Raw genomic sequence first — 15,676 nt, forward strand, 5'->3', positions numbered from 1 at the left:
GGTGCACGGGCTGCACCTTTGACATGACACGTGCATCAAATTCCACCCTGCAATTTTCCGCATGGAAAAATTTCAGAAATTTGGGGAAAAAAAGAGTCCTTGCAGAACTCACAAGCCGCTCAGGTAAACAAAGAAATCATCTCATGGGAGGCCCAAGAAAACCAAGGGTCTTGTTGTAACCAGGATACAGAGTAATACAGCTAACAGACTGAATTAAACAATAAGCTGATCTGCTACGAAAGCACCGGCGCACATACAAAGGCGTTGCCTGCTTGTCTAAGGGGCATTTCAAATCCCCAAGCTCACCGTGCCCAAGAATTACAGAATAAAAAGTAAAAGCAACTCTTGGCAAAAGCAAATCAGAGGTGCTAGCTGAAAAGTAATCCTCCCCTTTGTCAGGCCCTAGGAACATGCCAAGCTATAAGGAATTTACAGCTTTTAGACTCCGTTTTCCATAGTCAATACAAACCGCACAGCTCTGGTGAAACCCCAAGGGCTCTTTTCCTAAAGACACCGGTTGCTTTCATTGAGCTAAAACTGGCTCAGGTGCTATTTGCATCCCTCCCCTTCACTATCCTTTGTCTCCAGGCCTTGTCTGCTTTGGAAAGCAAAGGAGGCTTTTAACCCGTTTGGCTCTGTTGCTTGGAGACGGGATGTTTCCTGGTGAGAAACCACCAGCGATTCCCAAAACGCCCTGCAGAGAGCTGCAGGTGCAGGGCTTCTGGTCCTCCTGCACTGTGCATGCCCCATTGTGGCTGGGGAGACTCTTGGGAGACCAAGGAGGGGACAGTCCTCGCAGTCCTGCTGGTGGGAAGGGTCCCACCTGAGCCCCGAAGGACACCCAAACAGCTAGGAAGAGTTTTCTGTTCCCAGATGTTTCGGGCCAAACCCCAAAGCAGATGTGCCCCTGTTTCCCTAAGCAGCTCTTTGCTTGTGGCTTATTATTACAAGAAAAAAAGCATGTTTCGGATTTATTGATGTACAAGCCGGCTCCTTGGAAAAGCTGACCAAAGAGTGAAGCGAGGCTCAGCTGGGTAATAAATATTTATGTCCTGCTCTGCCTCGGGCATGCCATTTGCTTTTTGTATCTGTTTCCTTAAATCAGGAGAGAAAAATGCTTATAAAGGCCTTTGAAATCTTCGGCTTAAATTAGAAAGGGCTTGGAGATTCCCAGACTGCCAGGAGGAGGCAAGAGAGATGCCGCTCTCTGCTGTGAGTAGGTAAAATAGAGGAGAAAAGAATTTGTATGGTGAGCAGAAAGGTGACAAATATTTCCATGAGGGCTGTGTCTAGAGGCCTATGAAACCCAACAAGCCTCCAAGCAGGGACCGTGGTTTCTGGAAGAGCTTTTAGTGGTGCTGTTGAAGGCTGTCCCCAAACCATGAGACCCCCAAGACCACTTCCAACCAGCCCCACTCCTTGGCCCCACCATCCCAGTGCTGGGATGTTGAAGTCCAAGTCCAGGATTCCCACAGGATTGCAGCAGGCCAGGCATTCATGGGCATTCAGCTCTCTTCTTTCAGCTGTCTAGCTCCAAAGGAGGCAAATTGCTCCCTGCAGGCACTGGTCTCATGCTAGGGAAGACTTCAGCCCGGAGCTGTTGAGGAGCAGGAACTTGAAGGGGCTATTTTGGCCCATGTTAGCACCTCAGGCTACATCCAGGCCTATGAAAAGGCTATTTTGGCTCACATTATCACTCCAGGCAACATCCAGGCCTGTGAAAGGGCTATTTTGGCCCACTTTAGCACCCCAGGCTATATCCAGGCCTATGAAGGGCCTATTTTGGCCCATTGTAGCACCTCAGGCTACATCCAGGCCTATAAAGGGCCTATTTTGGCCCACATTAGCACCTCAGACTACTTCCAGGCCTGCGAAGGGGCTATTTTGGCTCACATAAGCACCTCAGGCTACATCCAGGCCTAAGTCATTCCTCTCTCTGCAGGGAGGCACCTCCAAAGATCTCATCCTGCTCTCTACCAGTCCCCTTGTCCTGCTCTGCCCCTCTCCTCTTGCTCTCCCTTCCTGTTGCTGACTTATTTCTGGCAGGAGAAAGGAAGATGGGGGTGACAACTGAAAAAGGCACTTCCATCAGCTCTGCACTGCTTTATAGAGAGGTCCTGGTCCCATAGTGGGCCCCCCATCCTGACTAAAGGGTCTTGCTGCCACAGCAACTCTTAATAGCCATGGGATCATCTTTGAGGAAAAAAATATAGCAACAACAACAACAAAAAAATAAGACTTTGTGACGGATCTGGGTTGGTGTGAAACCCCTTAGTCCAGAACCGCAAGAAGGATTTTAGCTTTGGAGTGGCTTCACGCAGCAATGGGCCAAAGATGCAGAGGTGAAAAGTCATGGTGCTGGGGCTGCGGGGGATCACCTTTCAGTGTCCTTCTTGTAGGAAGGAGCCATGCTTAATACAGAGCATGTATTAAGAGCAACCTTACCTCAGGTCTGCCCCTGCAGTGCCACAATCCTCGTCCCTGCTCAGTGGGAAGTGACGATAGGGGATGACAAGGGTAATCTTTTATTTGGCAATGAGAAGATGTAGATTTACTCCCAGGGTTTCCATGTAACTTCCAGCAACTTTCCCTTCCTAGACTTGGGTAATGATTTGAAATTCAAGAGCAATGATAACTATGAGAAAACTTCACTGGCCCTCAGATGAATCTCCCCATGGCAGGACGTGCCTACCAAAAGGCCCACACAGTTCCTCCTGCTACTTCATGCTTCTCTGCTTGCTTTTACATCTTCCTTCTCCTTCTCTCTTTGCTGGCTTGGGTTTTAGTTGTGGAAGAGATGGAGCAGGAGCTCTCCTTAGGAGCATCAGAGGGAGATCATCACTGAGTGGGGACTGCAGGCAGAGCATCCCCCTCCAGTACCACCTACAAGTAATCCCTACAAGTCCCATGGTAGCACCTCCTGGGGAATTTTGCTGCTGTTTAATTTACACTTATTCGCAGCCCTAGGGCTTTTAAACCTCAATTTTCTCAGTTTTTTTAAGTTTCTCACCACTTCTCCTTATTTCCTGACATACCCGGGCATTTGCACTCATGTGCTCTATGATATATCTTCAGCCACATTCTCCTTGGCCTTTTCCTGCTCAGGTATTTATAGTTATTTATCCGATCTCCTGTGGCTTACGTTTCATCTGAGAACATAAATTCCTTTAATCCCTCAATAGGTCGTCCTCTGTAATCCCTTTATCAGCGGCCCTTGCGATTCAGTTGATCAATGTCCATCTCTGAGTACGAGAAGGAACCCGTAAAGCCATGAGTCACTGCGCTGTGGGCTTTGCAAGTCACCAAGCTTTGCAAATCAGCATGGCAGGGAGTCCCCACGAGCCTGCATGGCCAGAAGAGAGCAGGTTCCACGTGGAAACCTGGCCACGCTCCAGGATCAGGAGGACCTGCACGGTGCAAGGAGCAGGGCAGTGACATGTATTGCGTGTAGGGGAAGCCAGGAGACTCCACTGCTGTCCTGCTTTGCTCTGCTAATAAAAGCTGGATACAACCTCTGTCTGAGTCTCTTATTGAAACTCCACCACATGTAGGCTCCTCTGTCACACAGCACCCGTGGAAGAGCTAGAAGCTCTCTCCAAATCACTTCCCTTCTCTTCTAGCCATAGACAACCCTCTTTTTCTTCTCCGAAGAACCTCAGTCATCCATACAGGCACCTAGGTCTTCCCACCAGCCTTATTTCCCCTCCAGTGGGAGGCCAAGATATCAGGAGGAAGCCGAGGACAACCTTTTAGCAACTATCCAGTGGTTCCTCTGAGTCCCATCCCTTCTTGGCCCATCACTCCACCAGCAGTAAATGCATCTCCCCTGCAAGGTCCTCCTTGCTGTGGAGCCCCTCACTCCCCAAGCTCATGGGACACCGTTGCGTTGAGCTTGTTCTTTGTCCATCCCCAGCTCTGGGTGGGATAGAAGCCCACTTCTCCCTGCTGCTATTTATTTAATGCAGATCCTTTCAATAAACAGTCTTTCAGACATTACACCCTCATCTACCTGTTGCAAAATCTCCATAAAAACTTATTCTGAGATCTGGCTGGGTCGAATTCTTCCCTCTGTGCGTGGAATTATTCTCTTTATGCAGCTCTCTGATATGGATTTCCTTCAGCTGCCATCCCATTCAGCCTTGAAGCACCCTCCCAACATATAGGAATCATAAACAAAGTTGACAAGGAGAACAAGAACACCCCAGGCAGATCCTCATTCACAGCAGTTGCGTGTGATTAGAAAACGATTTAAGACGTGAGATGCCACCAAAAGTCCTCTGTAAGTGGCCACCTGCTGTGCTGTCATATTCCCTTGTCCCTGGTGGCACTTGCCGGGGACAGGAGCAATTCAGAAGTGTCACTGCTGCAGAGACAGAGCCTGCAAAGCTGTGTGGGTGCCCGGGACAATCGTGCTGTGGCAGGGACATGGAGGCAGCAGAGCCATTGGGCACAAATAGAGGTAAAGAGAGCTTTCTGCACCTCACCAGGGTAGTGTGGAGCTGAATGCTTTTCTCCAGGGGGGTCCAGGTGTGATCCAAGTCTAACCTTGGAGCTGGGGTCTCACCAGCTTCAGCCAGCAAAGCTGACGTCCGGGGTCCCTCTATAAGGGCAGAGAAAGACTCCTAAGGGAGTCTTTCTACAACCCCAACTTTTTTAGTTGTTGTTGGTGGTGGTGGGTTTTTTTGTTTTATTTATTTATTTATTTATTTATTTATTTAACTTCATGACACCTCTTATTGGAGATCTCCCATGAGCAATGGGCTGAGCTGCCATCTCCCTCCTCCGATGCCGGTGGGGATGTCGGTGATCCCCAGGTGCCTCCCTTTGAGATGGCTACTGCTGCTTTTTCCTTTTTTTTTTTTTTTTTCAAATAAAACCATCTTCCCCTCCTATAAGGTCTTGCACTGAGCTTTGCTGCACTGCTCCTACAATGCCATATCGTTACTTCTTGGAATTATTGGGGGGTATGTGTATGCATGGGGAGGAAACGTGCACAGACAGCATGTGATAAGATGTCAACTGCTGATCTGAGACAAAAAGCCGAGCCCTCTTCACCACTGGTTCCAGCAGGGAAAAATGGAAATCTGGGCGAGCCTTCACAGTGGCAGCAGAAGCAGCTTCAGACCTGCCCCAGGCTGGACACCAGTAGCTGGAATTCAGCTGAAAATCATCCTGGCTTCATCTGAGGGTGCCAGGAGAGGATTCACCAGGTCCCCCAGTAATCAGCTCCCAAACCATGTCCATCAGCATTGTACGGGGGGACGTCTGGAGCTGTTCCTTGCCTCTGCACCAAAGGAAGCCAGCATAGACAGGACCCACGACCACTGCCTGAAGGCAACACTGATTTTGGGTGCTGCAAAATTTGGGGTTTTCTCCATTTTGCACCCCTCCATGGTAACCTTATTGTCATGCACACTTTGTTACAGCCCGATGCAGAGCGATGGCCATGCCCTTGGCCATCCCCAACCCTACGTCCCACCACGCAGCAGCACATTTGGCTGTGGCTGTTTCCCAGAAGAGTCTGGGGATGGGGAAAGCTGTCCCTGCTCTCTGCCGCGGTGGCTGTAATTTAAATGCGGAGGCATTTTTATTTATTTAACTCCCATGCTCTCTGAGAGAGGTTTGTAGCCAGCAACTCAATCGGGCTGATTAGAGCTAATGGATTTTACTTGACGTAAGCGAATAAATTATTTCCATGGCTGATTCCTGAAAGTGAATGAGCAGCTATGCTTCAGGATTTATATATAACTGTATAGTTCACTTCAGGAGACACCAAGCATTTTTCTTTTCGTTCTGCAGCTCCTTGCTTCATGCAGGTCTGCCTGGTATCTGCAGAGCCTCCTGACGCTGCAAAACCTCCCAGAGCAGCACTGCCCATGTCTCAGCTTAAGAAAAAAAGGAGATGGGTGGTGCATGACTGATCATTTTCATATGAGATGAGCCCAGAAAGAGGTTCAGAATCACCCCAGTCGCTGTGCACATGCAAATCCCCAGGTCCCAAAGGGATGCGAGGCGTTGTGCAGAACCCCAGTGAGCAGGCGTGCTGGATGCAGGGCTGGGAATGCTGCAGCTGCAAAATGGGAGCTGCTGCAGTGGGTTCGTATGGGCTTGCAGCCACCAGAAACACACTAATGCATCACCTTGGGCACGGAGCTGCTGCCGCATTGGTGCAACTCCTTGAGCTGAACCAGGCTGGGTTTGGTGCTGCAAATACACGCATAGACCTGCCTGAAGGCAGACACTGCCCCCAGAGCTGGCAGGGTAAGAGACTGGGGTGGGAACAGGTCTTGAAAGTATTTCTTCCTGCTCCATGTTACGCTAAGGGCCATTAACTACACTGATAACCCTTAGTGCAACAAATCCGACAGCAGCGTGGATGGAGTTCAGGATGCTTTCTGCAGAGCGTGTTCACTGCAGGTATCAGATCTCAGACCAAGATGCATTTTACACCCTAATAAATCACCACGGCAGGCTTCAGGTAAATGGAATTAGAACATTTAAAAATAAGCACATCTTTGAGGTTCAGCAGCCGACAAGCTCGATCCCTTTGCAATCTTGCAGACCTTGGGTGGGTTTTCCCATCGTAGGGTGATGCTTTTCCACTTTGCCTTGTTGCTGTTCCAATCTATTTCTTTAAAACTACAGTGCATCGGCTGCAAAAGCCTTTTGGCATCATCCTGTGCAGAAAGCAGTAGGTAAAAAAAAAAAAAAAAAAAAAAAAAAAAAAAAAAAAAAAAAAAAAAAAAAAAAAAAAGCAGGACTTGGGCCAGGCAGTCCAATGCCAGCAGTTTTGGGACAACTCTCCCATTACTTGCTGCATGGCCTGGATGAGCCAATGGCTTCATCCTGTGCAAAAGGAAAATGCAGCGTGGGGAGAGCTGAATGCAAAGTTGTCATTGCTCCCTCCTGGGTTTGCCTTTATCATAGTGGGTTTAAGAGGAAGAATTGGCCTACGCTGTGATTAGCACTTCTGTTGTGGGTACAAAGGAGCACATACCACGCTTATTATAAATGCAATACATGGGGCATTAAAAAAAAATTGTGATTCCCACCTGAATGCTGAAGAGCTGCCTAAATCTTTAATGATGATCACCTCTTCTAATTGCACCGGTTGCAAAAGCAAGGATGATATAACCCTGGTGGCTAAAGCAATGCTTGTGTATAGACACCTCTATCTGCAAATAATAATGCATTTTTTTTTCAAGGGCAGCCCTTCCATTCAGCCAACCCAAACAGTGAGGGCTCCGATGCCATCTGGAGAACAGGTTATCTCTATTTACCTACAGGCAAGATGAAATTAAGCAAATCAAAGCAAAGATGGGAAAAAAAATAATAAATAAAAACAAACCCTCAGGGCCTGAATCAGTAAGGGTTTGCAAAGCGTTGAAGTAAGGAAACAATCCCAGCACAAGTAATCCTGCCTCTCACTGCACTCCCAGCAGCTGCAGGCGCTGTCTGGTGGGGATCAGCTTTCTGACTGCAACGCACTATTCGGATGCAAGGGTCTCAGAGGGCTGCCAGGTGGGATTTGGGGGTTTGAGTCCACGCCAGGAATGAGCGTTAGGAGGAGCCATTGGTGGGACTTGCAGCAAACGTGGGTTGGGAGGGGGTGTTTTGCTTCAGTTTTGCAGCTGTAACACTGCAGTGAAACGTGGAAAAATAATCAGGCGAAATAAAATGATTGTGTGTGTGCATGCATGTGGCTGTGCATGCATGTGCGTGTCTGCATGCATGTGCAGTTTTATCCACAAAAAAAACCTGCAGCCTGGCAATGCAGCTTGTTAAAGATCTGTGCGCTTGCGTGCATCTGTGTGCACTTATTTGCACGCATGTCTGCATGTGTGTCTTTGAGCACACGTGTATGTGCACATCTATGTGTGTGCAAGTACTTCCATGTATGTTTGTGTATTTATGTAGGCATGAATGCGCATGCAAGGCATGTGTGCATGCCTGCACACATATGTGCATGCAAGCTTCTGCGCGTGTGTGTGTGTCCATCTATATGCAAGTACATTTGTGCAGGTGTCCATATGTGAACATATACGTGTGTCTGTCTGAGTCCAAATCTGTGTGCAAGCATGTGTGCGCATGCATCTGTATGTGCATGCACATGTATGTCTCTGTATGAATGTCTATGTTGCACACGTGTATCTGTGCCGGTGTGCATGTGAATACGTGTGGATGTCTGTGCATGTGTCCCTGTTTTCACATGTGTGTGTGTGCACCTGTGCCTGCATATGTGTATATTATTGTGCATGTGCATGTGTGTATGCATGTATACGCGTGCATGCAAACGTGTGCATGCATATGTACATGCGTGTACAAGTGTGTGCCCACGTATGTGCACATGTGGGGGTGTGTGCCTGACTGTGCATGTCACTGCGTATGTGTGCAAATGTGTTCATGTATGTGTGCTTGTGCATGTATGTGATTGTGCACATGTGAATGAATGTCTTGCATGTGTAAGTGTGTGTATGTGTACACATGTATCCAAATAAAATGTGCATGCATGTGCATGTGTGTATGTAGGCGTGTGTGATTGTGTTCACATTTGTATCCATGTATTTGCACAAGTGTTCATGCATGTGGTTGATCAGTGTGCATGTGCACATGCAAGCATGTGTGCATGTGTATGTTCCCATATGCAAGTTCATGTGCATGTGTGCGCAAATGTGCATGCATGTGGGTGCATAGGTGTATGCACACATGTGTAGGTGTGCGCAGGTGTAAGTGTGCATGCATGTGTGTGCAGACATGAGTGCTGCTGTATGTGTATATAGACAGACATGTGCAGGTGTGTGCATGCATATATGTGTGCATATGTTTATAAACATGTGTATGTGCATGTGCGCATGCATCTGTGTATGTGTGTGCTTGCACATGTGCATGTGTGTGCATGTGCATGTATGTGCATTCATTTGCATCCATCTTGCATGTGTGTGTCTGCATCTGAGTGTATATGCATGGTTATGCATATTCATATCTGTGCAGGTGTGTGAGTGACTGCACATATGTGCAAATATGAGTGTGTATGTGCAAGAGCACATGAGAGTGCGTGTGTGCATGTATGTTTATGCAATAAGTCCATGTGTGTGCATGTCTTCCACATGTGTATGTCTTCCAGGTATGTGCGCCTGCACAGGTGCAGGTGTGTGCATGCATGCACATGCACATATGGTTGTGCAAATGTGCACACGTGTAAGAGACATACGTGTGCGTCTTGTATGTGTTTGCATTTTTGTGTGTGCACATGTATGTGCATGTACATGTGCAAGTCTGAGTGTGCATGCATGTATACAAATGCACATGTGCACATATGTGAATGCAGGTCTGTCTGGTCACATGGGTCTTGTCCACATCTGTGACTGTTGCCTATATGTGCGCATGCATGTGCACAGGAATGAGTACTCACATGTATGTGCACATGCACATAGCCATGTGCAGGCATCTGTGCATGGGTGAGTGTGCATACGTGTGTAGGGATATGTATGCATGCATGTGTGCATGCGTGTTTGTGTCCTTGTGTGTGTTCATGTGTGTGCACGTGTGTACATGTGTGTGAAAGTATATGCATGTGTGCACATGTGCGCATGTGTTCATGTGTGTTAATGCGTATGCACAGGTGTTCACGTGTGCACATGCGTTTGGGTGTGCACGTGCGTGCAAGTGTGCACGTGTGTTCATGTGTGAATGTGTTGCATGTCTTGCATGTGTGTTCTTGTGTGCGCGTGTGTGCATGTTTTGTGTGCACGTGTTTGTGCATGTGTTGCACGTGTGTTCATGCGTGTGCACGTGCGTTCATGCGTGCACACGCGTGTTCCCCTGCACGCACACATGCATTTACATGCACACGCACCGCGCATCTCCCTGCACACCCTTACACCCCTCTCCCCCCACGCTCTCCTTTTCTCCCCCCCTCCCCACCTTGCACACCCGGCCGTGCACGCGCCCCCTCCAGGTGCACGCGTGCAGGTACACCCCTCCCCCTCCCTAAAACCCCTCCCCCTCCCCAAACAGACCCCTCCCCCTCCCTCCCTCCCTCCCCCCCCCCCTCCCCGCGGGCGGGGCGCGTTGCGCTGCGCTGCGCTGCGCGGTGCCTGCGCTGCGCCTCCCCGGGCGCGTCCCCCTTCCTCGTCCCCCTCCTCGTCCCCTCTCCCTGTCCCTTCTCCCGGTCCCCTCCCGCGGCCACCATGGCGTGGCCCTGCATCACCCGCGCCTGCTGCATCGCCCGCTTCTGGAACCAGCTGGACAAGGCGGACATCGCCGTGCCCTTGGTCTTCACCAAATACTCGGAGGCCACCGAGCAGCAGCAGCATCCTCAGCATCCCCAGCACCCCCTGCAGCAGCAGCAGCAGCAGCCCCAGCCCGTGGTCCCCGCTCCCCCCCAGCGCCCCTCCGTCCCCATCGCCACCCAGCCCGGTGCCGATGCTGCTGCTGCTGCTGCGGGAGGAGGAGGCGGTGGGGAAGCGGCTCCCGGCTCGGCACGGCCCGGCCCGGCCCCGCACGCTTCTCCCCCCGCCGATTCGGTGATGCGGCACGACTACAAACCCTGGAAGGTGCAGCGGCCGGAGCCCAGCTGCAAGCCCAAGAGCGAGTACCAGCCTTCGGATGCGCCCTTCGAGAAGGAGACGCAGTACCAGAAGGATTTCCGCGCCTGGCCCATCCCCAAAAGGGGGGATCACCCGTGGATCCCAAAAGCGGGACCCTCGCCGGTCCTCGGTCCGGAGCGAGCATCCCCGGAGAAGCCGGCTCAGGAGAAGAGGAGGAAGAAGGAGGAAGACCCCGAGGCCGAGGAAGAGCATCCCAAAGCCGGGGCCGGGAGGGAGAAGGGCCGGCAGAAGGGCGAGGAGCCCGGGGGGCAGCAGGCGGAGGCGGGCAGGGGCAGGGCGGCTGCCGATGCCCTCAACAGGCAGATCAAGGAGGAGGTGGTGGCGGCGGGGGTCAGCTCGTCCTACAGGTGAGACCCCCCCGGGGCCACCCCTGCCCACCCGGCGGGACGGGGGAATGAGGCTACGAAGCTTTGTGGGGCCGTCTCTTTGGGGTGCCGATGGGGTACGGGTGGGTGCTGTGCAGGGGGGGAATGTCTGGGGTCTTTTGGGGGGGTTCACAGCTCCAGGTGGGGCTGCAGCCCCAAATTACATACCCTGAAATTCCTAGTTCCCGAAATCCCACTCCTGAAATTCCCACCCTCAATTTTCCACCCTGAATTTCCCACCCCGAATTTCTCACCCCGAATTTCCCACCCCAAAATTCCCACCCACAAAATTCCCACCCCCAAACTCGCCCCCTGCCACCAGCTTGTCTAGCATGGGGAGCTTTGGACCGTTTCACCCCAACACCCAGATCTCCTGTGGTCCTTCCCCAGAGCATCCCTATGTGCCCAGAAACCCGCTGTGACCCCACCGGCACCGATCCCACTCGCGACGGGGCCGGCGGCATCCCCAAGACAAAGCATCCCGGGGACGCGGCGGGATGCGGGTGACGCGCGTCCTTGGGTGGGGCAGCCTTCGGATGCTGCCATGTTTAACGCGCCGTGGGGTGGCATATCCCAATATCTCCCCCCCTTAATCCCCTCCCCGGGTCCGGGTGCCCCGATTTCACCCGAGGAAGGGACCCCCTTTTGGGATCCGCGGCGCCAAACTCCGTGGCGCAAAACCGCTGGCGTTTCTGGATGCGTCGGGAATGCAAAACAAAAAGTGGCGGGGCGGCTGCTGCCCTGCCACGTACGTTTGCAACGGGGATTTGCTGCGACTGTGTTTTCCAGAGCTTTCTTTTGGCAGAGCCCACCGCCGCCGAGAGTGGGGTGCCGATGGCAGAGAGCAGGGCTGGTGGGCCTGGCTGGGAGCAAAGCCTCACCGCGGTCCTGTCGCTTCTCCCCGCGCCTACGTGCGTGCCATGGTGGTGATGGTGTTAGGAGAAAGCCTGCTTTTCTTCCCCGGGGATGGGTTAGGGAGCAGGCTGTGCATCAAACAGGTAATAAATCCATGTGGATTTCAAACTCCCTGGCCAGGAAATGGCTCAAACAGTGAGATTTGGATTATTTTGGGGGTTGCAGTTTGGGGCCAGGCCTGGCTCTCCCCTGGGATGCCAGGGATGCTGTGGGCGCTGTGCATCCAGCTGCTGGCAGTCCACTGAGTTGCCAGGGATTTTGGGGTTGTCTGTTTTTGCTATGGTTAAACCCTTTGGTAGGGAAAAAGGTTTTCCAAGCGCAACACGCCGTCCTTTAACCCGCTTTGTGCCTCTGTGATGTTCGACTTGGGGCGTTTTTGTCTGCTCGTCTTACAGGGTGTAGGTTTTTTGGTGCTGGAAGCTGTCCAGGAGCTGGAGAGCTGCTGTGCCGCTCTCTTCCACTGGTGCAAAGGGTAATTAGGCTTATTTCCCCTAAATCTTTGGATGCTCAGCATCCCGCCACTCCATGCAGCCACCGTTGCAGCAGGGCTGTGCATCCCCCCTTAAAAAAAGGCTCGGGGCAGTGCAGGTGTTGGACCCAAGGGGAACATGAAGGCTTTAGCCTTCTCCGTGTTGCTCCTCAGCTTTTAGGACACCCCCAGGGCTTCTCCTTCCCCCCAGCTTCCTCCCCCCCCCCCCCCCCATGATTTTCTTCCTTGCAGCTCATTGCAGGAGGAGTTGTTTGCTCTGCCACTCAGCCCTGCGCCATAAGCGCCTCTTCATCAATGCATTAGCGATGTTATGGCTAATTGTTCTCATTTTCTGCTCAATTTAGGCATCTTTTAAGTGTCGCTTATCGTCTGGGTTCTCTTTTAAAGCCAAATTCCCCAAATCCGTGTTACTATTGAGAGCCTTGCTGCTCCCAGGAGCCCCTACGGGGTGAGCCTTGAACATCTCCAAGGATGGAGACTCCAAAACCTATTTGGGCAACCTTTTGGGCCACACAGGAGCCAAAACCATCCCGTAATGACTGGGGAGCAGCAAGGATGGCTAACACGGGGCTTGTCCTCTGCGCCCTTTGCTGTGCTCGTGCGTGGGTGAAGCCTCCCTGCAATCACCAGCACAGGGAGAAGGGGGAGATTTCCTTACAGCCCTTTGCCACTGCTGCAGATCAGCGTAATGGGATGCTGGGAAGCAGCTCAGGGGTGAAGCCAAGGAGCATTTTTTTGATGGTTTTAAAACTTGCTGCATTGCTGTGTTATTTAGCGGCTAGGGAACATCGAGCGACCAGCCCCAGGCCATGAAAAAGGGAGGAATTCCCCCTTTTAACCTCTTTATACCGAGTGAATAGTGCACTGGGACCTCCACCACAGAGCAGAGGGTGCCTGGTGGTGATAGACACGGGGGACAGGGGCTGCTCCCAGCCCTGGTGATGGATGCCAAGGATGTGCCCTGTGTTTGTTAATGTCTGAGCCCAGAAGATTTCAGCAAGGCTGGAGCAGCAATGGCAGGACTGCATGCATCTGCAGGAGCCTCTGCGTGCCCCAGGGATCCTACAGAACAGCAAGGGAAATGCTGGGAGGATGAGCTCAGTCCTAAAGGTTTCCATGTGTGAAGTGACTCCTGGGGCAACGTATGGGCTGGAGCCCTTGGGATCAAGGAGGTTCGGAGGTGGTTGAGTTGTGCACAATGGCATCTGCTGGCCAGTTGGTGCCTTGGTTCCTCTTCTGCAGTGGGGAAACTGAGGCAGGGACCTACCTGAACCCACACCATGCTGTAGGGCTCAGGGGCAGAGTGCAGCCTCAGGACATCATGCCCGTTTGGTGTCCTGTTTCGTTCCTGAGGTGCTGGAAGCCACCGCTGTGGCCAGGTGTGCTTTGGTGTGATGCAGGTTCCAGCACCAAGGTGCTTCTTGCCTCAGTTTCCCTCCCAAAAATGTGGGCTGTCCAAGCAGTGCTATGGGGGCAGTTTGCATCTCCCTTCGCCACTCTCTTCTCTGCTCCTTGTGGTGGCCTGTGGACCGTGAGGGACCAACGTAAGGACCAGGGCACCCTTCAGCAGCTGGGACTACTAGGGTTAGGTGGCTGATAGGACTTCCAGGTGGACAAATGGGAGCCAGGACCTGGCCTGGGGGCAACTCCTGGAAAGGGCCCCATCTTTGCTGCTGCAGAGAGCCCTTTCTTGTTTAGCTGTCTGGTGTCCTGAAAGGGGACCTGGTGGCATCATCATGGGTTTTCATCTGCATTGGGCACAAAGGTGGCCCTGGTGACTCCAGTGCTTGAGAGCTTGGGAGTGGGCTTTGTCCCCTGAACTCTTCTGGGTGGAGCAAAGCAGGGATGGAGGTGTTGGGGATGGAGAGGATGGGGATGGAGAGGATGGGGATGGAGGTGATGGGGATGGAGGTGATGGGGATGGAGATGATGGGGATGGAGAGGATGGGGATGGAGGTGATGGGGATGGAGAGGATGGGGATGGAGATGATGGGGATGGAGGTGATGGGGATGGAGAGGATGGGGATGGAGAGGATGGGGATGGAGGTGATGGGGATGGAGATGATGGGGATGGAGGGGATGGGGATGGAGAGGATGGGAATGGAGGTGATGGGGATGGAGACAATGGGGATGAACGGACTCCCAGGTTGGAGCTGTCCCTGGGGGTCTGGGAGCAGGGACAGAAGGTGACCAGGTGTGCAGGCAGTGGGGTTTGCTGAGGGCAGTGGAACAATTTGAGGTGTGTTTGGCAAAAATACACAAAGGAATGAAGGTTTCCCATTTTTGTTTGGAAAATGATGGAAAAAGATTAAAGTTAGATGTATTCTGTTTTGTTTTGTTTTCCTCCATCTTGCTTTCTTAACTTTTTATTTCCATGGGGGAAAAAAAAAAAAAAAAAAAAAAAAAAAAGATGTGATAGGTAAAGGGGAAGTATCTCCCCTTTAGCAGAAATGAGAAATATTGCTCCCTTTGTGTTGAAATGAGTAATAAGGCAATGAATTTTCCCCAGAGAAGCGATATTGAGAAACCTAGTTCTCAAGTTCTTCACCAGAAAGGTATCCTTTTTGACCAAAGCAATTATTTTTTTTTTCTCCAATTTCTTTTCCTATCAGAGGAAATAAAACAAGAGAGGCTTCAACGGACAAATTGGAACTGCCTCTGGTATTAATGAATTGCCTGTTGCTAATGTGCTGTCATTCATCTCAAGCCCTGGAGGTACTAAGGATGTAGAGCAAAGGGGAGACTGTAGAAGCTGTAGAGATGAATGACTCAGTGCTGGGCACCTGCTGGGTCTTTTTCTGAGAAAGGGGAGCTAATTCGGGGAGGGATGTCCACACAGGAGCGGTGGAGCAGGCTGTGTGAGGATGGGGAATCCATACTGCATCGTTATGGTACTGTAAATGTGGGGCTGAAGGACCTCCCAAGACCATCTGGTCCAAATTCCAGTCCTGAGGAAGGAGATGATGTTTCTAGACCATGCCAGGCCGATTTTTATCCCATCTTTTCTTGAAAATCTCCGTTGGAGGACATGGCCCACCTTGGCAAGATGCTCAGCAATGCTGCTCACACAGGTTTGGTTGGAAATTCTCCTTTGTCTTCTGAGATTTCTGATCAGATCATAAGCTATGTCTACATTAATAAATTAAACATTGCCAGGACACGTTCCTGGACACAGGGACGTGATCACCTGCACCTTTCTGTTGTTGCAGTGGTCCCATGCATATTTCCCAGGCTGGGTGTGGGACAGGGTACGAGCCAAAAACTGATACCAACACACAGCTTGGGTGCAACCACCT

General features: G+C 51.5%; 1 protein-coding gene across 1 annotated transcript in view; it reads left to right on the plus strand.

The window, feature by feature from the left end:
* Nucleotides 1–10,064: 10,064 nt before the first annotated feature.
* MAP6 (microtubule associated protein 6) overlaps nucleotides 10,065–15,676 on the plus strand; it is a 37,232-nt gene continuing 31,620 nt past the window's right edge. Inside the window, exon 1 of the mRNA XM_040544627.1 lies at nucleotides 10,065–10,957. Within this exon, the coding sequence (XP_040400561.1) occupies nucleotides 10,191–10,957 (767 nt within the window). The 5' untranslated portion in view covers nucleotides 10,065–10,190. The remainder of the gene's footprint in view (nucleotides 10,958–15,676) is intronic.

Source organism: Cygnus olor, chromosome 1 (genome assembly GCF_009769625.2).
Source record: "Cygnus olor isolate bCygOlo1 chromosome 1, bCygOlo1.pri.v2, whole genome shotgun sequence".
Taxonomy (NCBI): Eukaryota; Metazoa; Chordata; class Aves; order Anseriformes; family Anatidae; genus Cygnus; species Cygnus olor.